At 30.9% G+C, this 10,180-nt stretch overlaps 1 protein-coding gene across 1 annotated transcript in view; it reads right to left on the bottom strand.

The window, feature by feature from the left end:
- Positions 1–2,614, bottom strand: part of LOC119579986 (probable serine/threonine-protein kinase mkcB) — an 11,728-nt gene extending 9,114 nt beyond the window's left edge. The window contains exons 1-2 of the mRNA XM_037927829.1: positions 2,242–2,614; positions 2,041–2,197 (exon numbers count right to left, since the gene is read on the bottom strand). Coding sequence (XP_037783757.1) covers positions 2,041–2,197; positions 2,242–2,614 — 530 coding nt within the window. The remainder of the gene's footprint in view (positions 1–2,040; positions 2,198–2,241) is intronic.
- Positions 2,615–10,180: the final 7,566 nt, after the last annotated feature.

Below are 10,180 nucleotides of genomic sequence, written 5' to 3' on the forward strand. Positions count from 1 at the left end.
TTTTTTTAAATAATATTTTATTCATATGGTGAGAGTACAGTGTGGATATATATACCCAGTTTACCGCCAAATACAGTCAGTCTATATAATATATTATAATATATATAATTATATATATTATATATATATATATATATATATTATATATATATATGCATATTGAATATCAAAACATTCTCCCGTGTGATACCACGACTCTCCTCCTAAACAGACTCCTCACTTGCCGTCCTCAAGCCTGCCCTACACTGAGGAAATCTACTCTCTCCGTCGCCCTCTTCACCCTCTCAACTGCAGGCTGATCTTTCGCCAGGTGAACACTCTCCGTCGCAACCTGGTCCATACCAGCCCTCTCCTCCTCGAAGGTGGGCACCTATGCTATTCCTTGTGCCTCCTGTGACAAGCAGTACTTTGGCGAAAACAGGCGCCAGTCTTACCAAGCGTCTGTCTCAACATAAGTACGCTGTATCAGGGGACACAACAATAACGCCTCTTTTGCCATCAGTAGGACTCTGGTCATCAGATGGACTGGTCAGCAGTGCGGATTGTCTTTCCTTCCGCCGATGTCCACTCCCGCAGGCTGGTGGAATCCTCCTTATAAAGCTGCTGCCTAATTTCAACTTGAACAGCGGCTTTTCTCTGCTGACAGTCTCCTTGCTTTCCCATATCCTCCGCCTTCTTCGTATGCCGGCCACCCGGCTCATAGTCCGCCGATCCTCCGACCTGATATGACCTCCTCTGCTTCCGTTCGTCTGTCCTCACCTGCCCGTGCTACCGCGTTGCTTCCTCTCTCTCTTTTATACCCCCTCCTCTCCCTTTCCTCTTCAGACCTGAAGATGGAATCCAGGTGGATTTCGAAACTGTAGTCTCATTTTGAGGCCGCGGTGGCCGAGTGTTTAGAGCAACGGATTCAAGACTGTCACGACGGCAATCTGAGTTCGAGGGTTCGAGTCACCGGCCGGCGCGTTGTTCCCTTGGGCAAGGAACTTCACCTCGATTGCCTACCTAGCCACTGGCTGGGCAAGCCAGTCCAAGAACCGGGTAAATACAGATTGTGACTCGATAAAAAAAAAAACACCGGGCGGAAGGCAACGGCAAACCACCGCTCTAAATTGCCAAGAAAATCGTGGAAATCCATGATCGCCAACGTCCTTGTGGGACAGGGCGCGTTGTTCCCTTGTGCAGGAGACTTCGCCTCGAGTCCCAAACCCGGATAAAATAGAGAGAATGATTACCTAAAAAAAAAAAAAAAAAAAAAAAAAAAAAAAAAAAAAAAAAAAAAAAAAAGGTAACACCGGCACTCTCCGTGGAAAGGAACTGGGGACCCTACCACGTACTCACTCCAAGAGCATCACAAATGAAAACTACAATTAAGTATCATGCTGTGACCACGGCGGCTCATACATGAACCTACCGATAAAATAATAAGTCTCATTTTCAATAAATCTAGTTTTTGTATTGTGGGTTTTTTCTTCCATATGTATATTTATAGTTGGAAAAGGTCAGGTTGGTTAAGGTAAGGTCTGCGTGGGGGGATGTAAGTGGTGGCGATGATGATGGGTCCATGAGGGGTGTCGATTTCGATGGCCATGAGTTCTGAGGTGAAGGTGTCCAGTATTTTGTGTTTGATGTGTTGTTTGGCGGCAATGGCAATGCCGTCACTGGTGGCGTTTGTTTGTTGGTGTGTATGTGTTGTAATTGAATATTTTAACTGTTGTGGGTGTTGAGTGAGTGTGAGTTAATGAGGATGATGTCGGGGTCGTGTTGTCTGTATTGGTTGCAGAGTTCTTGTCTTCGTCTGTATGTCCAGGTGTGTACGTTGTGTTGTATGATCGTGAGGCGTGAGTGTAATGTGTTGTGTGTTGCAGCCATGGTGTTACTTGGTTGTGTGGTACAGCCATCTGTACGTGTTCAAGTTTTGCGGCTTCATCTTCTCGATCATTGCAGGATGGATGAAGAGTGCCGGAATGTAGGTGATGTGTAATTTGTGTTCGTGAATGCGGTTTTGGTATGTAGTGTTTGTGTATATCCATTTTATTGTACTGCGTGTTATTTCTTGTGCCAGTTGTAGTCTGTTTTAGGTGTTTGTATCGTGAGGATTCCGCGGCGAAGAGGCGGATGCCGTATGTTTTTGGTTCGAGGTCATAACCGTCCCTGTGGCGAAGGGACTGATCATCGATCTCTGAGTCTGTCAGGTCGTCTGTTTGTTTTCTGTGTACATGTGTTGTTTTGGGTTTGACTGACTGTGGTTTTGGTGGGCTGCTTGTGGGTGTGCAGGTGACTGTGTTGGTGTAGGAGTTGGTGTTGGGTTTGGTGTTGGTGCTGGTGCTGGTTTTCTCTGTGGTGTGGCGAAAAGTTCAGTCTCTGGCTCGTCCTGTGGGCCGAGATCTGGGTGTGGAGGCTGGGTTTGGTGTGGCGAGACGGTGGAGTGTGAGATGGTAGTTTCTGTGGTTGTGTTGCGTGTGGTTGGTGGGAGAACTTTGAAGATTCCCCAGGAGTTCCCATTCCCGAGATCGAGGTCTGGCAGGTTATTTTTCTTTAACTTTTTTGGCATGGTGTCAAAAACCCTAGCCTGGCTCCATGATGTTTGCAGGTGGGCGTGTATGGGGGCCGTCATAATCGACGATGGGGTTTGTTGTGATGTATTGTAGTGAATTTTAGTGCCGTTAAAGTAAACCTTTCTTATGTTTCTCGGTTTTTTTTCCGTTCCCTTGCCCGTTCGATTCTAATCTTTTTAAAAGCGAACCCTGCATATATTTAAAAATATATATATATATATAAATATATATATATATATATTTATTTATATATACATAAAAAATTACATATTTATTTTTTATTTTTTTATCTATTCATTTATTAATAAACAGAAAAGGAGATATATAGAGAGAAAGATATATATTATATATATAAAAATATATATATATATATATATATATGAAATAAAAAAAATAATAATAATAATAATAATAACAAAATAAAATAAAAAAATATAAGAAATAAAAATAATAATAATAAAATAATAATAATCATCATAATAAAATAATAATTTTTATTACTTTTTATCTTTAATTTAATTTTTATTTGCTATTATTTTTATCATTATGTTTGTATTTTATTTGAGATGTTTAAATTTTTATTAATTATTTTTATTTTATTACAACATTAGTTTAAAATTTAATTTTTTTATCATCATTTTTTTATTGTCATTATATATTTTTGTTGTTGTTTTTGTGTTGATTTATTATTTTGTATAGTAGTATTTTCATTATTTCAATATCAGTTATCTATCATTGCTTTTTTGATGATGATTATTTTTTTGAGTATTATTAATAGTTAATGATAATAATAATAATAATAAAAATAATAATAATAAAATAATAATAATAATAAAGATAATGATAATGATAAGATAATAATATAAATGATGATAATAAAGATAATGATAATGATAAGATAATGATAAGATAATAAAAATAAAATAAAAAAAATAATAATGATAATAATAATAATAGTAAACAAAAATAAAGCTTTAATAAAAATAAATGAATTAAAAAAACAATAACGTTGAAATAATAATATAAAATAATAACACTAATAACAATTATAATAATGGGAAAAAAATAAATGAATAAAAATAACAAAAAAGAATAATAAAAATAAAATTACGCTAAAAAGTTATGATAAAAATAAAATAATTGTTATTAAAAATTGCAAATGAAAGAAAAAAACCCCAGCGAGGGGGCTAGCCAGACTCAGTTCCCGATTTTATCAAACCTGGGCTTGTGCTCCGCCTTCTACATAGTGCCGACCCGGGTTTGCCCTCTGAACTCGAGGGGGGGACTTTTATCCCCGTGGAGAAACGCTCGTGAACCCGCCAAACACGAGCGGGGGTGTGAAACACTGTTAACTTTTCCCTTAGTCAAGAAGGTTTCCTTGGTCTCGACCCCGGGTTTTGGAGTGGGAGGCCTGCCTCCCAATGCTCCCCCCGAGATTAAGTAACTTAAAAAAACGGCCTTTATTTTTCCCAAACTCGAATCCACATGCATCCCCTACCCACTACATTTATAAAATTTCAACATCCCCTCACAGAAAGGGAAACGAGCCCTCTCAAGGGTTTACACAAAACTTTAAAGGGTGCAAGGGGGGCACGGAATTATTAAATAGCCCCATCACAAAACTTTCCTTTGGGGTTCGTCGAAGTCTGTGTGGTTAAATTTATGTTTCTTATTTCTTTTTTTTCCTTTTTTTTCTATTTATTTTCACAATGAAATATTTTAAGTTGTAGAGAAAACATGCGGCTTTCTTTGCCCTATTTAGTCAACAAAACCCAGATCGTATTTAGTCAACACATTTGTATTATAAATGCTAGTGATTTGGTACTTAATCATAAATAAAAAAAAGTTCAATCTTTTGAAGAACATACAAATTAGACTTTTATACGAAATCAGACCCCCCCATAGACCGTTTGGGATTAACAAATTAAAATCGCATTATCCCTAAATTTATTTTTCAAAGAAAACGAAATGTGGGCCTACATTCAAAAAAACCGATTAAACATAGGCAAAAAAATTTTGAAAAATAGATAAAAAATTTAAAAACCATGGAAAAAAAAATCGCCACCCATCACTAAATGTACATTTTTTTGTAAGAAAAGTCACGTCCCGCCCCTAGGAAATAAAAAATATCAGGCTCCCAAGTTTAAAAATTTTCTTGTGTAGTTCTGGACGGGTTTTGGCTCAAAAAGAGGGGTGACTGATATATATATAATATATATATACATACATAAACACACACACATATATATATATATTATTATATATATATATATATATATAATAATATAATGACTATATTTGGCGATAAATGGGTCCAAAATAACACACACTGTACTCATCAAACATATGAAATAAAATTAAATAAAAACAGATTACAGTTTAAAAAAAGGGAAGGGTTTATAAAAAAAAAATAGAGAAGAAAACAAACAAAAAAGAAAAAAAAAAAGTAGTAAAAAAAAAAAAAAAAAAAAAAGAAAAAAAAAAGTGTATGTAAAGGAATAAAAAAAACGACAATCAGGCAGACTTATAAATTTTTTTTATTTTTTTTCTTTTTCTTTTTTTTTCTATTTTATTTGTATTTATTTTTTTTATCTTTTTTTTCGACCCCGCCTTTTTTTCTCTAAATTTCTATTCTTTTTGCCATTTTGTTTCGCTTTTTGTTTTCTTTTTTTTTTCTGCTTGTTTAAAACCCTTTTTTTACGATTTTTTTTTTTTCTTTGGGCTTCGCTGGTTTTTCCCATTTTTTTAGAAAAAAAAAGCCGCGGAAAAAAAAGTTTATTTTTTTAATTTATTTTCGCTTTTTTTTTTTTTTTTCGACTTCGCGGTTTTTTATTTTTATAGAAAAAAACAGCCCCGGAAAAAAAAGTTTTCCGCTTTTTTTCTTTTTTTCTTTTGTTTTTTATTTTTGGGAATATTTTTTTTCTTTTTGACTTTGCTGGTTTTCTATTTTTTTCGCAGTTTGCCCCTTATTTTTATTTTTTTTTTGTATCGAAGTTTTGACGCAGTTTTTACTTTTCGGTTTTGTGTTTTTTCTAAGTTTTCATATCTCGCGGGATATTTTTTTATTTTAATTTTTATCGCAATTTTAACGCAAATTACTATCGCTTTTTTTTTTTTCTTTATTTTGATACGGTTTTTATCCCAATTTTACGTATTTTGTCTTTTGCTTTTTTTATTTTATATTTGTTCTTTAGTTTTTAATGTCGGTAATTTCGCACGCTTTTCTATTTCCCTTCTATTTCGTATTTTTGAATTTTATTTTATGTTGCGCAATTTTTTTTTGTTATTATATTATTTACAATTTTTTATTTATATTATTTCGCACGTTTACTATTATTTTTTTTTTTTTATTTTTCCCTTTTTTATTATTTTATTTTTTCGCCTATTCGAATTTTTATCCAATTTTTGACGCATTTTTTTCTCTCCTTTTCTTTTTTTCATTTGTCATATTTGTTTGTGTCGACGCTTTTTCTTTCTTTTTTATTTTTGTATTTTTTCGCCGTTTGAGCAATTTTTTCTTTATTTCTTTTTATCGGTTTTTTTGCACGCTTTTTTCGCAATTTTTACGCAATTATTTGCTTATTTCGAAATTTTTTTCGCAATTTTTAGCATTTTCTACTTGCTTTTTTTCTTTTCTATTTTGACGCAATTTTTATTTCGTTATTCGCTTTTATTATCGGTTTATTTTGCACGTTTATTTTTTTTTCTATTTCGAATTACCATCCAAATTTTGACGCAATTTATCGCTTTTGTCTATTTTTAATTTGCAATTCGACGCATTTCGCTTTTCTATTTTCTATTTTCCTATTTTTTTTCTTTTCTTTTCTTATTCCCCTTTTTTATTCTTCTTCTTTCTTTGTTTTTTTTACCCTTTCCCTTTTCATTTTTCGCATTAAACATTTTACATATAACATTCACAAATTTTCATATTAACGTGAATATCATAGCATTTCAAGAGACATATTTATATACACTATTAGAACAATTAATTATGTAATGTACATTTTCAGAATCAGAGAATATGGCCATTTACATATGGGCCATCAAAGGGGAAGTTTCCCGCCCAAGGGAACAACGCGCCCGGCGGGACTCGAACCCCCGAACTGGGTTGTCGACGAAAACCAACCCATGCCTAACCGCTGACCCCGCGCCCCCCATTCAACCCTTTCAGAAATCCCTTTAAAAATTGCCCAAATCCCCTTCCCCCCCACTCCCTATTTTGATTTTATCATTATTGACATTATTATTATTAATATTTTATTTTTTTTTATTATTATTATTAATATTTTTATTATTTTTCATATCACTTTATCTCACATTTTATTCTTATGTAACTTATATTATTTCATATTATAATTTTACATCTATTATTTTAATTTTCCATTATTTTTTTACCATTATCTTTTATTACATTATATAATTGATTTATCATAACTATCATTATTATTTCTATTATTATTACTAGATTTTTATCATATTATTAAAATATTATTATATTTATTCTTTTTATTTTCCTTGTATATTAATATTACTTTTCATATTTATTTTTTTATTTATTATATCATTTCTATTCACATTTTATATTTTTCCATCATGATCATTACAAGTACAATAATATTTATTTTACTTTTACTATCATACCAATTTTTTTTTATTTTTTTTTTGTTATGTAGTTATTATTATCATTATCATTTTTATTTTTATTTTTATTTTCATTTTTGCATTTCATTTTTATATTATTTATTATCATAAAAACTAAAAAAATAAGAAAAAAGCGGGAAAAAAGTTTTTCCGCGGGATTTTTTTTTTATAAAAAGAGGAAAAAGCGAAGTTAAAGAGAAAAAAAAAAAAGCGAAAAAAAAAACTAAAGAAAATAAGCGGCAAAACTGTTTTCCGCAGCTGTTTTTTTTTATAAAAATAGAAAAAAAGCGAAGTCAAAAAGAGAAAACAAAAACGAAAATAAATTATTATTATCATTTTCATTTTATTATTAAATTTTTATTTTATTACATCTTATTATCATAAAAAAATAAGAAAAAAAAGAAAATAAGCGGCAAAAATGTTTTTTCCGCGGCTATTTTTTCTTAAAAAAAGAAAACCCGCAAAGTCAGAAGAAAAAAAAAATTGCGTAAAAAAAAAAATGGTTAACAAAAAAGAAAAAAAAAAGAAGAGCGAAAAAACGAAACCCAAAAATTGCGAAAAGAATAGAAAATTACGAGAAAAAAAAAGGGGGAGGTCTACATAAAAAAAAAAAAAAAAAAAAAAAAAAAAAATAAAAAATAAAAAAATGAATACAAATAGAATAGAAAAAAAAAAAAGAATAAAAAATAAAATAAATAAAATATATATAAGTCTGCCTGATTCTGTTTTTTTTTTATTTCCTTTACTAACACTTCACATCACTGAATGATAATAATGATAAGGTAACAAGAAGAATAAGAATAAAGATGATAAAGAGATAAGATGAAAAAAATGAAAAAATAATAATGATAATAATAATAATAATAAATAATTAAATAATGATGATTAAAAAAATAGGCAGTTGGGGGGAAAGGGGCTTGGCAAAAATTTAAGGACTTCTGCAAGGTTGCAATGGAGGCGCGGTGGTCGACGGTTAGAGCACGGATTGGGTTCGTCGACAAATCCAGGTTGAGGGTTCGGTTCCCGGGGGGGCGTTGTTCCCTTTGGGGAAGGAACTTTACCTTGATGGCCCCCTGTAAATGGCCATATTCTCTGATTCTGAAATTCATGTACTCATTAATTGTTCATTATTGTGTATTAAATAGTCTCTATGAAAGCAAAGAATATTCACGTTAATAGTAAATATGGTGTAAGTTTTTTTTGAAAAGGTGTAATGCGTAAAAATCAAAAGGTAAGGTAACGAAAATAAGCGAAGCAAAAAAGAAAAAGAATGAAGAAGAAGAATAATGCAAAAAACAGAAAAAAAAAACGGAAATAGAAATAGAAAAAGCGAAATGCGACAGAATTGCGAATAAAAAAAAATAGAAAAAAGCGATAAATTGCGTCAAAATTGCGATGATAATTTGGAAATAGGAAACAAATAAACGTGCAAAAAAACGTAATAAACGAAAATAAAAAAAAGCGTCGAAAAAGAAAAGAAGAAAAAACGAGAGTAGAAAATGCGTCAAAATTCGATAAAAATTTGAAATAAGCGAAAAAATAAAATAGTAAATAAAAAGGTAAAAAAAAATAATGATAATAATAGGTGAAGAATAAGCGGCGAAATAATAAAAAATAAAAATAAAAATAATAAAATAAAAATGATAATAAACAAAATAATAAAAAATAAGCGAAAGTAAAATTGCGTCACACGTCATGAAATTTCGAAAACGAAAAAGAAATGCGAAATAGAAAAAAGGGGCGAAAATACCCACATTGAAACTAAAAGAACTAATATAAAAAAAAGAAAAAAAGGGAAAATACAAAATACGTCAAAATGCGGTAAAAAACGTAATGCAAAAATAAAAGAAAAAAGAAAAAGCGAAGTATTTCGTTAAAATTTCGAAATAAATTTAAATAGAAAACAAATAATCCGCGGATTGTTTATCAAAAGCGGTTGTCTAAAAAAAATAAGCGGCAAAAAAGTTTTTCCGGGGCTGTTTTTTTTTTTTATAAAAAAGAAAACCGCGAAGTCGAAAAGGAAAAAATATTGCGAAATAAAAAATAAAAAGGGAAAAAATGAAAAAAAAAAGCGGCCCAAAAAGTTTTTCGCGGCTTTTTTTTTTATAAAAATAGGAAAAAAAGCGAAATCGAAAAAAAAAAAAAAAGCGAAAATAAAAACTAAAGGAAAAAAATGAAAATAAGCGCAAACTGTTTTTCGCTGCTGTTTTTTTATAAAATAGAAAAACAGCGAAGTCAAAAAGTGAAAAAAAAGACAAAGAAAAAAAAGCGGAAAACTGTTTTTTTGCGGTTTTTTTCTATAAAATAAAAAACCCGCGAAATAAAAAGAGAAAAAATTTTTTTGTGTTTAAAAAAACAGAATAACAAGATAATAAAGAAATAAATAAAATAAAATAAATAATAAAAAAGAATAATAATAATAAAAATATTAAAAAAAAATAAATAATAATAAATAATAAAAATGATAAAATAAAGAATAATGATAAAAAAAGAATAAAAAATAATAAAGAGAAAGTGAAAAAAGAAATAAGAATAATAATAATAATAATAAAAGTAATAATAAGTAATAAGAGATAATGATAATAGGCGAGTGCGGGGGGGGGGGATTGGGAAATTAAGGACTTCGCAAGGGTTTGCAATGGAGGGGGGCGGTGGGTCGACGGTTAGAGCATCGGACTGGATTCGCGACAAATCCCGGGGAGGTTCGAGTCCGGCCGGCGCGTTGGTCCTTTGGGGAAGGAATTTACTTGATGGCCCTAGTTAAATGGCCTATTCTCTGTTCTGTAAATTTCATTACATCATTAATTGTCTATATTGGAGTAAATTGCCTATGAAATACTTGATATTCAGGTTTTATGTAAATATATGTGTAAGCGTTTAAAACAAATAGGTAAGGGAATGAAAATAAAGGGAAAGGGAAAAAGAAGAAGAAAAGGAATAATGCAAAAAACAGAAAATAAATAAATGTAAAAAAAGAGAAAAAA

Source organism: Penaeus monodon, chromosome 13 (assembly GCF_015228065.2).
Source record: "Penaeus monodon isolate SGIC_2016 chromosome 13, NSTDA_Pmon_1, whole genome shotgun sequence".
In the NCBI taxonomy this organism is placed as follows: Eukaryota; Metazoa; Arthropoda; class Malacostraca; order Decapoda; family Penaeidae; genus Penaeus; species Penaeus monodon.